This window comes from Diceros bicornis, chromosome 34 (assembly GCF_020826845.1).
Source record: "Diceros bicornis minor isolate mBicDic1 chromosome 34, mDicBic1.mat.cur, whole genome shotgun sequence".
NCBI classification, from domain to species: Eukaryota; Metazoa; Chordata; class Mammalia; order Perissodactyla; family Rhinocerotidae; genus Diceros; species Diceros bicornis.
Genome location: NC_080773.1, coordinates 35,646,587 through 35,662,138, shown reverse-complemented (window position 1 = coordinate 35,662,138; position 15,552 = coordinate 35,646,587). Strand labels below are relative to the sequence as shown.

Genomic DNA, 15,552 nt, shown 5'->3' with positions numbered 1-15,552 from the left:
ATCATTTAGGGAAATATAGATGAGTTGCAAAACTATAAAGACATCAACAGAATGATAATCAAAATGTCAGGTGACCTCTAGTGGCCAGAACAACACAGAAGGAGAGACAGGACAGGGGAGGCCTAAGAAACTTGATATGTTCTGTCTTACACTGGGTGATAGTTTTATAGGTGTGGTCTTTATAAAAGAAAAAAACAATTTGTACTTCACTTATGAACATTCCACTGAATGTATGACAGTTTTTAAAATAAAGAAAGACGAGAGAAACTATGTAGACACTTTAATTTAATCGTAGGAATAGACAAATGGATGATCATAATAGACTAAAACAGCTTCACATGGGTGTCGAATTTGAAATAACTTGATCAGTGAGGAAAGAACAGACTATTTAATCATTTAGTTTAGGTAAGGTGATTATCTACTGTCACAAAATGTACCTGGGATTTATTTTAATCAGATATGATAAGACACAGAGACACAGAAATGACTTCATGAAGGAAGAAGCTTATACTCAGAACCCTAGAAACAGGAGGCATGGCACACCATGCAGGGCCACATGGGAAGGACCAAGGTGGATCATGAGGCAGAAGGGGGAGAGGAAAAAGCATGGCCCAGAGGCTTTATTGGGCTTGTCACGGGAAGGAATGGACGAGGCAGGATAGGTACACTGAGTAAGAGTGGGATCAGATAGTTTGAGTAACTTTGGCGGACTCTGGGCTGTAGAGGTGGTCAGTAAGACTCATCAGCTGCTGCTCCTTCTGGGTGAAATCTACAGCTCCATTCCTGAAAGCCATCAATGAGGATTGAGGCCCTTTCCCCTCTGGCTACCAATGTCCTTCTGATCCACCGGAATTTGCCAAATAGAACCTGACTTGTTTTGAAATTACCTTCTGGCTGATGTGTGGAGAGTGAGCTAAGGCAGAGCAAGAACTGGTGTTGGAGACAGGGCAGAGGCTGTTGTGTAGTCCAGAAATGGTTGGATGTGGATGGTTGCGATGACAGGGCAAGCCTCCAGCAAAGACAGTTACCCCCCTCAAACCCTCTGTATCTGTGGGCCAGTGGGGCTTTTCCCAGAAAACACGTTTGAAGAATAAATAAAGCTGAAGGTTAATGTTTCTGGGACAGGGAAAAGGCAAGATGCATCCCTGTCCTCACGTCAGTTACCTGGGCATGTGACTCTTCCAGGGCCTCGTTTCTCCAACATAGAAAGGGGCTGGATAGATGACACGGGGTAGGAGGCCATGTTGGGCAGTGGTTAAAGTTGTGGCTCTGTGGACTCCATTCCCAGCTGTGCTACATAACAGCCATGACTGAGGGCTAGTCATGGACCCTTTGCAGCCTCAGTTTCCTACTATTAATCTAGGTGACAAATCCACCTCACAGGGCTGTTGTGCAGGTAAAAGGGCACAGGGTTTGTAAAGCATCTGATGCAATGTTCAGGGCATGGAAATGCTAAATAAATATCAATTATCGTTATAACTGTTATCACTCACAGTGTTACCTCTTTACACTGTCCTTACCCCCACCCCCACCTTACTAACCAGGAAATATTACTGGCCTACAGATCTCTGATGATGTCCCAGCGCATTTGGTTTGGGTCAATGGCCTGGTAACCTTCAAGGGTAAGGTCTTGGCTTCTCTAAAGCAAATTCTAGACATTCCCCATCATCCCATGATTCCTTTCCTGCTTACAGGATAGGGAGTAAGGGAAAACACCATAGAATGTTAGTTGTGCTTTCAATTAAAATTTAAAATACGCTGTGGAAATTCACTGAAAAAAAATAGAATCCCTTGTGAAGGGTGTTTTGGTCTGTCAAAAATTAATGACTGCTTGGGCCGGCCTCCTGGCTTAGCGGTTAAGTGCGCGCGCTCCGCTACTGGTGGCCTGAGTTTGGATCCCAGGCGCGCACCGACACGCCGCTTCTCCGGCCATGCTGAGGCCGCGTCCCACGTACAGCAGCTGGAAGGATGTGCAGCTATGACACACAACTATCTACTGGGGCTTTGGGGGAAAAAAAGGAGGAGGATTGGCAATAGGTGTTAGCTCAGAGTCAATCTTCCTCAGGAAAAAAAGAGGAGGATTAGCAGGGCTGATCTTCCTCACAAAAAAAAAAAAATTAATGACTGCTTATTTGAGCATTTAGTCCATACTCATTTAGGTTTAAATATATCCTACACTGTGCTTTTCTTTACCTCACTTGTTCCATTTCTTTTACTATTGTCTTTACCTTTCTATTGATTATTTATTTATATTTCAAATTTTTCATCTTCTGCGGCCGGCCCGGTGGCGCAAGCGGTTAAGTGCGCGTGCTCGGCTGCGGCGGCCCAGGGTTCGCTGGTATAAGTTCCCATATAAAGTAGAGGAAGATGGGCACGGATGTTAGCCCAGGGCCAGTCTTCCTCAGCAAAAAAGTGGAGGATTGGCATTGGATGTTAGCTCAGAGCTGGTCTTCCTCACACACACACACACAAAAATTTTCCTCTTCTAGTTTGAAAAGTATATACTTTGATCCTATTTATTATATTTAAGCAAAAATTGCTAACATTTATCTAATACATTAGAGTATAGGGTTATAAATACATTTAGTTCTCACTTGGAAATATACAGGGTTTAGAACATTAAGCAATTAGCCTCCTGTCAATGTATATGTTCTGAGGTTATGCATGGGAATTCCATCCTTTTAACTCCAGAAAGAGATATATTCATGTTTTACACAGATAATGAGCAGTTATTTTAATCAAAAGATGCCCCTCTCTCTGAATTTTCATTTCTCCTCTCATCACAGACATTTCATCTGGGATCAACTTTCTTTGGACTTGAATATTATATGTAGAATTTCATTTTCTGTAAGTTTGTTTTCCATTACATTCATCATTTTTGGCCTCAAAGTCTTATGTCACAATTTGTTAAAAGATCTTTTGACTATGTATAGAAATTTAGTTTGCTGGTTATTTCTTTTGCACAGAAATTGTTCTTGTGCCCTCCTACTTGCCAAATGACAATTGGTAAACCGCCTTTCTTTTCAGATATTTGTAAGATACCTAAAAGAATTAAATACACTTCTGTATGCAGAGTACTAAGTACTATCTTGTAAAAGAGTGTTACTCGCTGGGTTTGACACAGTCACTGATAATACACGCAGGAAAAATGTTTTCTGAAGTAACCAGATACACAAGAATTGTCCAAGTGCTTCGGAGGCACCCAACAGCCCCACTCTTTGTTCCACGTCTAGTGGTGTCTGGAGTCTTTTCTCTCTTGTTCCTGACCCAAAATGCTGAGGCTCACAAAACAAACTGGAGCTTCAGGCTACTCGTGATTATCTGATAACAACAGAATATTTATTAGCTTCCAGCTATTGAGGTCTGACTGACACTAGCATATGGTGTGTCCATTTGATTTTTTGGTGAGTATTCTCTGCGTAAAGAAGCCTTGAAATAATGTTTCTAAACATTTCTGCGATATATTACATTCACCGGAAATATGGGTGCGGCTCCTTTAAGAGGAAACGAAGCTCCGCGTAGTCCTCAAGACTCAAGAGGCCGTTTCCAAGCGCCGCCAGCTCTGTGCCTCGGCCTTTGCCCTGGAGGTGGCGCTGTATGCTTCTCTCCGTCGTTGGTGCTGTAGGAACTACATTACCCAGGAGCCTTGGCGGCGCTGGGCCAATGAAGACCCAGGAAAGGGGCGTTTCCGTTCGTGCGGAAGACGTCAAGGCAGGACTTCCTGTTCCCTTCTTAGGCGTTCATTTTGTTCGCTTTTGGTTTAATCCGTCGGATCCGTTTTGGGAACGCAGTGTCGGACCCGAGGTGACAGGAGAGGGAAAACGCGAGCGGAAGCGTTGTCTCCCCTGAACAAAGGCGGGTCTGAGGCTCGGCAGTGGTGCTGCCCATGTGACCCGGCCGCCGGAGCCCCGTCCTCACACTTGTCGCCCCCCAACCGCTTCTCTCCCCTGTGCCCTCCGTCCCCAGTGCACAGGTTCCGATGGCGGCGGCCGAGCTGACGGACCCGGCGCAGGTGGGTGCTGCGCCCCCGGGTCTTCCCCTGCCCTCCATCTCTGAATCTTGAAGCCTCCAGTGAGGGCCGCTTCAGGTCCCAGCAGCTCAGGCCCCTGTGTCCAGACAGTGGGGGCGCTGGTGGTTGGGTCCCACGTCTGACAGCTAGTACGGTGGGGTGGGAAGGACGTTACAGGCAGAGGAGCCAGCATGTGCAAAGGCGTGGAGGTGCGACACAGCCGGAGCATTCGGGAAACCTGGGCCCTTCGATGTCTGAAGGAATCAGTGTGAGAGGAGTTACACCTGGAATATCGGCCTGAGCAGCTGTGCTTTCATTCTGAGGGTGATGGGGGCCATGGATGGTTCTGAACAGAGGAGGGACACGATCTGAAGGTTGAAGAGTATTCCGTGGGGGCCGCCCGTGGCGTATTGGTTAAGTGCGCACACTCTACTGCTGGCGGCCTGGATTCGGAACCCCGGGCGTGCACTGATGCATCGCTTGTCAAGCCATGCTGTGGCAGCATCCCATATAAAGTGGAGGAAGATGGGCAGAGATATTAGCCCAGGGCCAGTCTTCCTCAGCAAAAAAAAAAAAAAGGCTTGGCGTGGATGTTAGCTCAGGGCTGCTCTTCCTCACAAAAATAAAATAAAATAAGATAAAATAAAATAGTATTCCGTGGATTGCTCAAGGGAGAATAGACGGGTGGGGAGATGATGAGGATAGTGAGACACAGAAAGATTGAGACCTAGTTGGAGGTAACACAGCTGTTAGATGGCCCTGAGGACTGAGGCACAGAGGGCAGACAGTCATCCCTAGGTCTTTGTGGCAGGAATAGGGGCTAGGCATGAGCCCTTGGGGCTTCTTGGTGGTTGCTTGTCTCTCACAGTCTCCCTCTTCCCACAGGTTCCCATGAACTCAGAAGTGATTATGGACCCTGTACAGGTGAGGGGAGGGTGTCCCCACCCCCACCCACGTGGTCTTCAGGATTGTAGTGTCATAGAACACTTTACTTTTACTCTCCCAGCTCTTGAGTCTGAGTACCCTGGAGAAACCCAAAGCCCAGTGTTCTGAGGCCAGGCCAGGTGTCTTATGGAAGAGTTCCCATTTTCGGGGACCATTGGAATAAGGTGTGGAAGGTTGTTCCAGGCATAGGAACCACCATGTGCAAATATTTGGAGGTGAAACTGAGGTGGGAGTTTTCAAGAAACTACAGGTCTCCACCATGTCTGGTAGGAATCAAGAGCGGGTGGGCAGGAGTCAGGCCTGAAATGGGCAACTGATGAGCTAGGCCTCTGTTCTGAGGGTGGTGTAGCCATGGGAGGTGTGGAGCAGAGGAGAGAGGTCATCTGATCCATCCCTCTGGATGCCAAGTGGAGAACAGACTGTGTGGTGAGGGTTGAGGGAGTTATGGTGGAGACAAGGAGACCAAAGGAGGAGGCTACTTCGGTATTCCAGGTGAGTGGTGGTAATGCATGGGCCAGAGGGGTGGCTGTGTAGGTGGGAGAAGTGATTGGGTCAGATTTCCTGATGTGAGAGAGAGAAACAGATAACCCCAAGGTTTTAGGCCTTATCAGCTGGAAGGGTAGAATTTCCATCAGCTGAGATGGGCAAGTCAGTGGTAGAAGTAACTCTGTATAATCAGGAGTTTATTTGTGGTCATGTGAAGTTTCTGAGATGTTCCAGAGAACACTGAGTGGAGGTGTCAGGTAAGCTGCTGGACACAGGACTGGAGTTCTCTGGAGCGGTTTAGGATGGAGACATCCAAAAGGTAGAAGACGGTGTGTAGACGGGTTTAGGAGGGAGAATCTACACATCACAGTGGCAGTGCATTTAGTCAGCCAGGAACGTGTTGGTGGAGGCCAACGACTGGTTCAGGGGCTAGGGTTGTGAGACAGAGAGTGATCCAAAAGAGTGATGTGCATGTGGAAAAGAGTATGAAGTGTTGGCCCCTGGGCCCTGGTATTGGGGGCTGAAGGGAGAAAGGTGAGCCCAACTTTGGTTGTTTAATAAGCATGATCTTAGCAACCCCAGGAGGACTGGCTGGCAGGAGGGGGGGTGGGCAGCCATGCATGCCAGGCCCAGAGCTTAGATGGTGCCTTTCTGCCCGCCTTCCTGTTGTTGCTTTGAGTAGACACTGATCAAAGGGACTATGAGGAGAGAGCAGACACCTGTGGCACCTGGTCCTGGCATTTCCTCGAATTGAGGAATTAGGTAGGAAGGAATGCAGGAGGGCACTCTGGCGGGGCACAGATGGGTATCCTTGGAAGAGAGGCTGTTCATGGACTTGGCTCTCCCCACTGTGGCAGGGGCAGGTGAACTTTGAGGATGTGTTCGTGTACTTCTCCCAAGAGGAGTGGGGGCTCCTTGATGAGACTCAGAGGCTCCTATACCATGATGTGATGCTGGAGAACTTCGCACTTATGACCTCGCTGGGTAAGGCTGTCACTCCTACCCCAGTATCCTGGACTGGGTTCTGTCCCTCCCCTGTTTTCCAGGGGCAGCCTGGCCCTTCCTGTATTGAGCCATGGATACTGTCTCCCTTTTAAGTTCCTTGGAGTAGGTGCTGTGGATGCCAGGCGCGAGCTGTGTGCACTGCCACCTCTGGCTCGTGAGCAGTCCCAACACGTGCTGCCCCATAAGCTTGTACGGATGGATCCAGGAGTGAGGCATCTTACAGTCACCCAGTGGATCATATCCAGCTTGTCCTCTCCCTGACTGAGGGCCTCTGTCCAGAACCATGACCCCTGTGCCCAGGTTCTATCCCATTCCTCTCACTGACATTTCTGATGGCCTGCCTGTGTCAGAAATTGCAGGGACCAGTGTGGTCACTACTTGCTGGGACCACTGGGCTATTCCTGCAAAACCCTACTTTGAGGTTATTTTTGTAATATTTAGTTTTCTTCTCTGAGGGGTGGGTCACTCAGACCAGTGCTGGCCATTTACCTGTCTTGTCTTTTCCTTAGGAAATGCATCTTCCATGTCCCATGAGGTTGCCCCACTGGAGCAGGGCAGTGACCTCTGGGTACCTGACTGGGTGGACTTGACTCCAGCCATGACCAGAGAGGCCCAGGGTGGGTGTGGCCCGGGTGAGTGGGAGCTGGGGAAAGGTGCATTGTCGGGGCTGTGTTCTAATCATTCCCTAACCTCTGTACCCACAGCTGTTTTAGTGCCAAGGCCACTGGCCACACTTCATTTGTGTCTTTACTTTCCTCTTTACACACTTGTCTTTTGTGCTCTGACCTTTGGCCCCTGGCTGTTCCCCACCTCTGCCTCCACATCTCACCTGGTCTTCTCCACTGTTCCCTCTGCATTGCTTTCCAGCATTGACCTATACTTAATGTGCAATGAGATGTGCATGCATCCCAAATAGTCCGTAAATACTAACTATTCAGTTGTAGCTGTTCAGGGAACACACCCTTCTGCACAGCTCTCACGTGTCCCCAGCAGCCAAGGCCTCCCTGAAATCCATTTGTGGATGACTTTATTGGACACCCTGGCTCTTCCTGGGCTATTGCCCACATTTGTGTCCTCTCCCAGTCAAGGCCTCTTCCATTCTATGACCTTTAGATGCCAACTACTGCATAGCAGCCCTTTGTTCAATCTGAGCTCAGGCCTCTTGTCCTGACAGCAGTCCTGTGGTCTTTTTTTTTTTTTTTTAAATTGTTTGTTTTATTTTATTTATTTATTTATTTCTTAAGGAAGGTCAGCCCTGAGCTAACATCCATGCTAATCCTCCTCTTTTTGCTGAGGAAGACTGGCTCTGAGCTAACATCTATTGCCAATCCTCCTCCTTTTTTTTCCCCAAAGCCCCAGTAGATAGTTGTATGTCATAGTTGCACATCCTTCTAGTTGCTGTATGTGGGACGCGGCCTCAGCACGGCTGGAGAAGCGATGCGTTGGTGCGCGCCCGGGATCCGAACCTGGGCCACCAGTAGCAGAACGCGCGCACTTAACCGCCAAGCCACGGGCCCGGCCCCCTGTGACCTTAATCTTAATTCTGTTAGACACACGCTTGTAATGAGACTGCCCCCACCCCCAGTGTCAGTTTGTACTTCACCAGCATTTGTTTGCCTTCAGGTTGTTGGCATGGAATGGAGGATGAGGAGATACCTTTGGAACAGAGCATTTCTGTAGGAGTGTCACAGGTCAGGACTCCCAAGGAAGGCCCTTCTACCCAGAAGGCCCACCTCTGTGAGACATGTGGCCCAGTCTTGAAAGACATTTTGCATTTGGCTGAGCACCAGGAAGCACACCCTGGGCAGAAACCATACATGTGTGTGGCATGTGGGAAACAATTCTGGTTCAATGCAAACCTTCACCACCAGAAGCAGCGCAGTGGAGAGAAACTCTTCAGAGGGGATGAGGGCGGGGCATTTCTTGTGAACAGCTGCCTTCTCCAACCATTGGCGTTGCCTTTTATGACAGGGGAGGGTTATAAGGACTTCCCAACTAGCTCAAACATTTTCCAGCACCATACCCCTCACAGTAAGTGGAAGCCACGTGGTAACACCAAGTGTGCGGAGGCCTGTCACAGGGGACAAAGGCATTATGAGTGTAATGAATGTGGGAAAACCTTCAGCCGCAAAGACTCACTTATTCAGCACCAGAGAGTCCACACTGGAGAAAGGCCTTATGAGTGCAGCGAATGTGGGAAAGCCTTCAGCCGCAAACCCATACTTGCTCAGCACCAGAGAATCCACACTGGAGAAATGCCTTACGAGTGTGGCATCTGTGGGAAAGTTTTTAATCACAGCTCCAACCTTATTGTACACCAGAGAGTCCACACTGGAGCAAGGCCTTACAAGTGCAGTGAATGCGGGAAAGCCTACAGCCACAAATCTACACTCGTTCAGCATGAGAGTATCCACACTGGAGAAAGGCCTTATGAGTGCAGCGAATGTGGGAAATACTTTGGTCACAAATATAGACTCATTAAACATTGGAGCGTTCACACGGGGGCAAGGCCGTATGAGTGCATTGCATGTGGGAAGTTCTTTAGCCAGAGCTCTGACCTTATTGCGCACCAAAGAGTTCACAACGGTGAAAAGCCTTACGTGTGCAGTGAGTGTGGAAAAGCCTTTAGCCACAAACATGTGCTTGTTCAGCACCATAGAATTCACACTGGAGAAAGGCCATATAAGTGCAGTGAATGTGGGAAGGCTTTCAGGCAAAGGGCTTCCCTCATCAGACATTGGAAAGTTCACACTGGAGAAAGGTCTTAGTATAGCCGGAAATGTGTCAGCTCCTTGTTCAGTGTAATGACTGACACCAGAGAGAAGCTCTGAGAGTAGCCTACATGAGTAGCCATCAGCTGAAGTTGAACCTCATACATTTGAACACCCACCCTGGGGAGAGTCTTCTGAGTGCCAGCCATGTGGGAAGCTTTCTGGAGCAATGTTGCACTTTGTAACCTGCCTGGGACGCTTGCCAGAATTATATCACTGACAGCGTCTCTGAAACAAGTCATCCATCTACACAACAGCAGGGTCCCACATTGTGCACAAGTCACCCCAACATGCTTTGATAGGCAGACCTCTGTTCCTTTTCCCTTCCGTAGAGGGAATCATCAGTAGCCTGAGAAGATCCTCCTTCCTGCTCCCCCAGGTGGTTTAAGCATGAACATGACCCAGTTTGGGCCAGGAGGATGCAAGCTTTGTTCTGCTGGCTGCTTGCAGAGAAAGTTTCCATTTTTCATGGACTCTGTTGGTCTCATGTGGCACTCATGATGGATTTGTCCAGGCTCCAAATCACCTAGCTTGGGACTTGTCTGCCTCATACTGCTCTGCTTTTGCAACAAATGCCTTAGTTTTTAAACTGTCTTTTATCTTGGGGATTCTGTTCACTTTGTGGGTGGGTTGAGAACAGAATTGTTCTCTGCCAGTGTGAGGGGATGAACAGCTTTTGTGAGAGCTCCAACTGTTGTGTCTCAGTGGTGTTAGCAGAAAGGCAATCAAAGAGCAGCTCTCATTCTAGTTTCAGCCTGACTTGCATTGCTGCTCAAGGCCTGTGGCCTGTATGCCGAGATTGTGTGTGTGACCAACATCACCCTGAGCGGCATTTGTTGTGACCACCTGTGGTGTGTCCAAAAGCAGCATGAATTGAGTCCCTTGTTCCCAGGGGATGTTTCATATTCTCCAGCCCACTTGAGGAGAACTTGATCCCCTGGGACCTGCCAACATCCCTGAAATCTGTTATTCGGTAGGCAGATGTCACTGTCCCCTAAAAGGACCAGGTAGGAATCATAATTGGCACAGACAGTGATTAATAGATATTTGGGAGCCTACAGCCAGCTCTAGGGAATATGACTCTTCTAAAGGTGGATCTGCAAGTGTTTCCATCACTATGGCTTTGGTATGAGGGTTCACAGAACTTCTCAGGACTCCCATATTTGCATCTCTCTTATGGGTACAGTCACTGTCAGAGCAATCATCTAAACGTTTTCTGCAATAAACTGCACATATTTACAGTGTACAGTTTGATAAGTTTCAATACATGTTTGCACCTGTGAAACCAAGTTTTCTGATTCCCTTTATAATCCCTCTCTCCCTCACCCATTCCCAGGCAACCACTCATCTTGCTTCCTGTCACTGTAGATTTGTTTGCATTTCCCAGAATTTTATATATATACATGTAGGATAATTTTATATATATACATGTAGGATAATTTAATATGTACTCATGTATCTGGCTTATTTTACTCAGCGTAATTATTTTGTGATTCATCAATGTTCTGTGTATCAGTAGTTCATTCCTTTTCATCCATACTTTTGCTGAAAGTATTCCTTTTTAGAGAAATAGTTCCAAAGCAACTGATCCAGGAGAGAAGTCACACAAGAAGCCATAGTATCTGTTAGAACCTTAACCTGGTGCCATCATTTTTTACTTACTCTGTGGGTAACACAGACTAATCCTGGTCCACGGTGGAAGGGGCCTCCACAGCAGTGAGAACACAAAGAGGTAGGGATTTGGGAGGGGTTCTTGAACACTGGTGACCGCAATCATAGTCTTTTTTCTTTTTCTTTACCTTTTTAGTTTTCTAATGGTGAATTACATTGACTGATTTTGAAAAGTTAAGCCAATCTTGCAATTCTGAGGTAAACCCCATTTGGTCATGATGTATTATTCTTTTTATGTATTGTTGGATTTTAGTTGCTGTTTTTTTTCTTTCTTTTTAGAAATTTTTGCATCTCTCCTCATGGTGGAAGTTAGTCTCTAATTTTCTTTAATGCCTGGATTTCAGTGGCATCAGCATAATGCTGGTTTTACAGAATAAGTTGGTTAAGTATTCCCTGTTCTTTACTTTTCTGGAAGAGTTGGTATTATTTCTTCCTTAGTTCTTTGGTAGAATTCACCAGTGAGGTATCTGAACCTAAAGTTTATTTTACAGGAAGGTTTCTAATTACAAATTTAATTTCTATAGGGGATATAGGTCTACAAAGTTATCTTTTGTTTTTTCTCCTAGAGGGGGCTTGGGTGGTTTGTGTCTTTCGAGGAGTTTATTAATTTTATTTAAGTAGTCACATTTTTCATACTATTCGCTTATTATTTTAGTACCTGTAGAATCTGTAACGATGCCATCTCTCTTATTTGTGATACTGGTAATGTCTATATTTTTCTTTTTTCTTTGACCAGAGGTTTATCAGTTTTATTGATCTTCTTAAAGCACTTAGTTTCATTGATTTTTCCATTATTTTTCTGTTTTCTGTTTCTTTTTTTTTTTTCCATTTTGACTTTTACCATTGCTTGTGGCTTTTATTGGATTTCATGTCTCTTCTCTTGCTATTTTTTAACATGGTAGCTGAGATCCTTCCTTTGAAACCTTTTTTTCCTAATCTAGGTGCTTACTGCTAAAAGTCATCCTGTAAGAATTGCTTTCGTTGCCTCCCGCAAAACTTATGTTGTGTTTTCATTTTAATTAAGTTTAAAATCTTTTCCAGTTTCCTTTTAAATTTCTTCTTTGATAACATGGCTCTTTTTAGAAATGTGTTATTTCACATATTTGAGATTTCCTTATCTTTCTGGTAATTGATTTCTAATTTAATTCCATTGCAGTCAGAGTGCATCCTTTCTGACTTGAATTCTTTACATTTATTGAGACTTGCTTTATGGCCCAGAATATAGGCTATTTTGTGTTTCATGTTAACTTGAAGTGAACGTATATTGTATTCTTGTTTGGTGGAGGGTTCTGTAAATGTCAACTAGGTTAAGATGGTTGATAATGTCTAAGTTTTCTGTATCCTTACTGATTTGGGGGGGGAGGGTTCTATCAACTGTTTGAAGAAGATTATTGACATCTCCGAGTATAACAGTAGATTTGCCTATTTCTCTGTGTAGTTTTATCAGTTTTTGCTTTGTATATTTTGAAGTCTTTTTATTAGGTGAATAAACATTTCCTACTGTTGTGTCCACTTAATGAGTAGACTTCTTTATCACTAAGAAATGGCCCTCTTTACCTATAGTAATATCCTTTGCTCTAAAATCTACCTTGTCTGATACTATTGTCCTTTAGTGCTGTTATAGTGCTATTGTTAACATGGTGTAATTTTGATTGAACACTCAATTTTGCTTTTTTGGGTACTGAAAATATTTGTATTTCTATTGATTTTTTTTTTCTGTTAACATGGTTAATTTCCTTAGAAACAATATGATCTTTCGGGGTCTTAATTCTAAAAATCTTTAGATGGAATTATTGAAGCGTATATTGTAAGGCTAATTTCCCTCCCCCTACTGAGGCACAACCATTCTGTATTCTCTCCCTGATGCTTCATGAGGTCTCCCACTTAAACTGGTTGGAACAGGCACTATTCCATTCTCTGCATTAGCCTTGGAAGTTGTTGCATCTAATCCTTTTGGGTATTTTTTTTGCCCAGCCTCTGGTGGTTTCATACATGCATATACAGATTAGTACTCAGCTGAATACTTGAGGATGACCCTTTGTATGTCTCTGATTCTCTCCTGTACTGTGCTCTATGAACTCCAGCCACCTTGGCAGGCCCAGACTCCAAGCTCTGTCTCCTTAACTCAGGGTGACTTTTTGGGGTCTGCCTGGACTCACTATCCTTGCATTAGGACCTGGGGATTTCTTTCTGTGGTAACGTGTAACAGTCATGTAGCTCCCATCACTGGTCTGCCGTCTCTCATAGCTCACTGTTTGCTTGATGTCCAGTGTGTTGAGAGTCAGTTTCGTATACTTTGTTAATGATTTTTTCAAGAAAATGTATGGACATCCCTAAAGAAGATACTTTGAATAAATGAGTAAAATTGATAACACCTCCAGCCACATCAGAAAAAAAGACAGAGATATCACGTATTACAAATATGAGTAAGGAAAGAAGGTACAGCACTAGATATTTTTGAAACATGTAATGGCTACTGCGAGGTTAAACATCTCTCCCTATAAATGAAAATTTAGAGGACAAAACTCATTGAAAGGTGCCAACTAACCAGCCTCACTCAAGTAGAAATAGATAATCTGAAAATCCTTTGTCCATTACAGACATTTTTATTCACTTATTTTTTTGGTGAAGATGATTCACTCTGAACTAACATCTGTTGCCAATTTTCCTCTTTTTTGTTTTCTTGCTTGAGGACGATTAGCCCTGAGCTAACATCTGTGCCAGTCTTCCTCTGTTCTGTGTGTGGGTTGCTGCCATAGCATGGCTTGGTGAGTGGTGTAAGTCCGCACCCGGGATCCAAACCTGAAAACCCAAAGCAAAGTGTGCTGGACTTAAGCACTATGCCACAGGGCCGGCCCCTATTACAGACATTTAATTAGTATTTCCAGATTCCTAGTAGTGCTGATCTGTGTATAAATGTAAGGAGCCTTCTCACTAAAAACTTCAGGCTAAGATGGCTTCACTGATGAACCCTACCAAATGTTTAATGAAGGAATAATTACGATTCTATCAACCCTTCCAAAAAATAAGTAATAATGTATGGAACACTTTCCAACTAATTTATGAAGCCAATGTTACCCTGATAGCAAAACCAGGTAATGATATTAAAAGAAAATGACAGACCAATATATGAGCATAGATGCAAAAAAAATCCTTAACAAAATTTTAGGGAATTAAATTTGGAGAGAGAGAGAGAGATATAATGAATATATTTTTGATTGTTAAACCAATCTTACATTCCTGATACTATCCTAATCTAGTGAGATTTATGAGGAATGTAAGGTTGGCTTAACAGTTGATAATACATTAATTTATATTAACTAGAAGCTGTGGTATAATGAATATATCTGCTCTTTGTCCCAGGTGCGCACAGAGCTTTAAAAATCTTGGAATTCCTAGAGTGATAGGAGTCTGTCTTATGCTAATGAGGTGACTCATGGTAGGCCCCTAGAAAGCTTCAGGATGGGAACTCGTCACCAGAAAGACTAACCGTATGATTAGAAGTTTGAAACTTTGAGCCAGACAGACCTGTGGGGAGGGGAAAGGGGCTAGAGATTGAGTTCAGTCATGTGGCCATGATCTAATCAATCATGCCTATGTCGTGAGGCCCTGATCAAAACTGGACACCAAAGCTGGGTGGAGGGCCGGCCCCGTGGCTTAGCAGTTGAGTGCGCGCGCTCCGCTGCTGGCGGCCCGGGTTCGGATCCCTGGCGCGCACCAACGCACTGCTTCTCTGGCCATGCTGAGGCCGCGTCCCACATACGGCAGCTAGAGGGATGTGCAGCTATGACATACAACTATCTACTGGGGCTTTGGGGGGGAAAATAAATAAATAAAATTTAAAAAAAAAAAAGGCTGGGTGGAGCTTCCTGGTTGGTGAACATTAATGTGCAGGAGGGTGATGTGCCCCAACTCCGTGGGGAGAGGTCATAGAAGCTCCACATCCAGGACTCTCCCAGACCTTGCCCTATGTATTCTTTCCATTTGGCTGTTCCTGAGTTATATTCTTTATAACAAAACTGGAATCATAGGTATAGCACTTTTAGTGAGTTCTATGAGTCATTCTAGCAAATTCTCAAACCTGAGGGAATCATGGGAACCCCTGAAGTTACAGCCAGTTGGTGAGAAGTGCAGGTGGCCCCTGAGGCTTGGAGCTGATGTCTGAAGTGAGGGCTTTCTTGTGCAGGACTGAGCCCTTAAAGATGTGGAGACTGATGCTAACTATGGGTAGTTGGTGTCAGAAAATTGATGTCAGAACCAATTTCCTTGACTTGATATAGGGCAGCTATTAAAAACCTAAAGCTAGGGGCTGGCCCCGTGGCATAGTGGTTAAGTTTGCACGCTCCGCTTCTGGCGGCCCGGGGTTTGCAGATTTCGACCTCGGGCATGGACCAAGGCTCCGTTCATCAAGCCGTGCTGTGGCAGGCGTTCCACATAAAGTAGAGGAAGATGGGCATGGATGTTACCCCAGGGCCAATCTTCCTCAGCAAAAAGAGGAGGATTGGCAACAGGTGTTAGCTCAGGGCTAATCTTCCTCAAAAATAAAAACAAAAAAACTTAGGGCTAACATTATGCTTAATGGTGAAAGTCTGAATGCTTTCCACCTAATATTAGGAATAAGCAGGGATGTCCACTCACGACTTCTGTATAATATTGCACTGAAGG

At 45.3% G+C, this 15,552-nt stretch overlaps 1 protein-coding gene across 4 annotated transcripts; it reads left to right on the top strand.

The window, feature by feature from the left end:
• The first annotated feature begins 3,760 nt into the window (after nucleotides 1-3,760).
• Nucleotides 3,761-10,551, top strand: ZNF772 (zinc finger protein 772). 4 transcript variants are annotated; one of them, XM_058530470.1, is made up of 5 exons: nucleotides 3,761-4,012; nucleotides 4,895-4,933; nucleotides 6,304-6,424; nucleotides 6,955-7,077; nucleotides 8,069-10,551. In XM_058530470.1, the coding sequence occupies exons 1-5, from the start codon at nucleotides 3,980-3,982 to the stop codon at nucleotides 9,211-9,213; spliced, it is 1,461 nt and encodes a 486-aa protein (XP_058386453.1). In that variant the 5' UTR covers nucleotides 3,761-3,979; the 3' UTR covers nucleotides 9,214-10,551. The 4 variants fall into 4 exon arrangements, with proteins under 4 accessions (XP_058386453.1, XP_058386454.1, XP_058386452.1 ...); XM_058530471.1 differs by having other exon boundaries at nucleotides 6,298-6,424; nucleotides 6,955-7,062; XM_058530469.1 differs by having other exon boundaries at nucleotides 6,298-6,424.
• The last annotated feature ends 5,001 nt before the right edge of the window (nucleotides 10,552-15,552 follow it).

Excerpts from the sequence above, each read along its gene's own strand:
- ZNF772 (XM_058530469.1), top strand. The coding sequence starts at position 3,980 with ATGGCGGCGGCCGAGCTGACGGACCCGGCGCAG. Across the intron at positions 6,425-6,954 it reads CGCACTTATGACCTCGCTGG|GAAATGCATCTTCCATGTCC; the intron begins GTAAGGCTGTCA and ends TCTTTTCCTTAG. Across the intron at positions 7,078-8,068 it reads CCAGGGTGGGTGTGGCCCGG|GTTGTTGGCATGGAATGGAG; the intron begins GTGAGTGGGAGC and ends GTTTGCCTTCAG.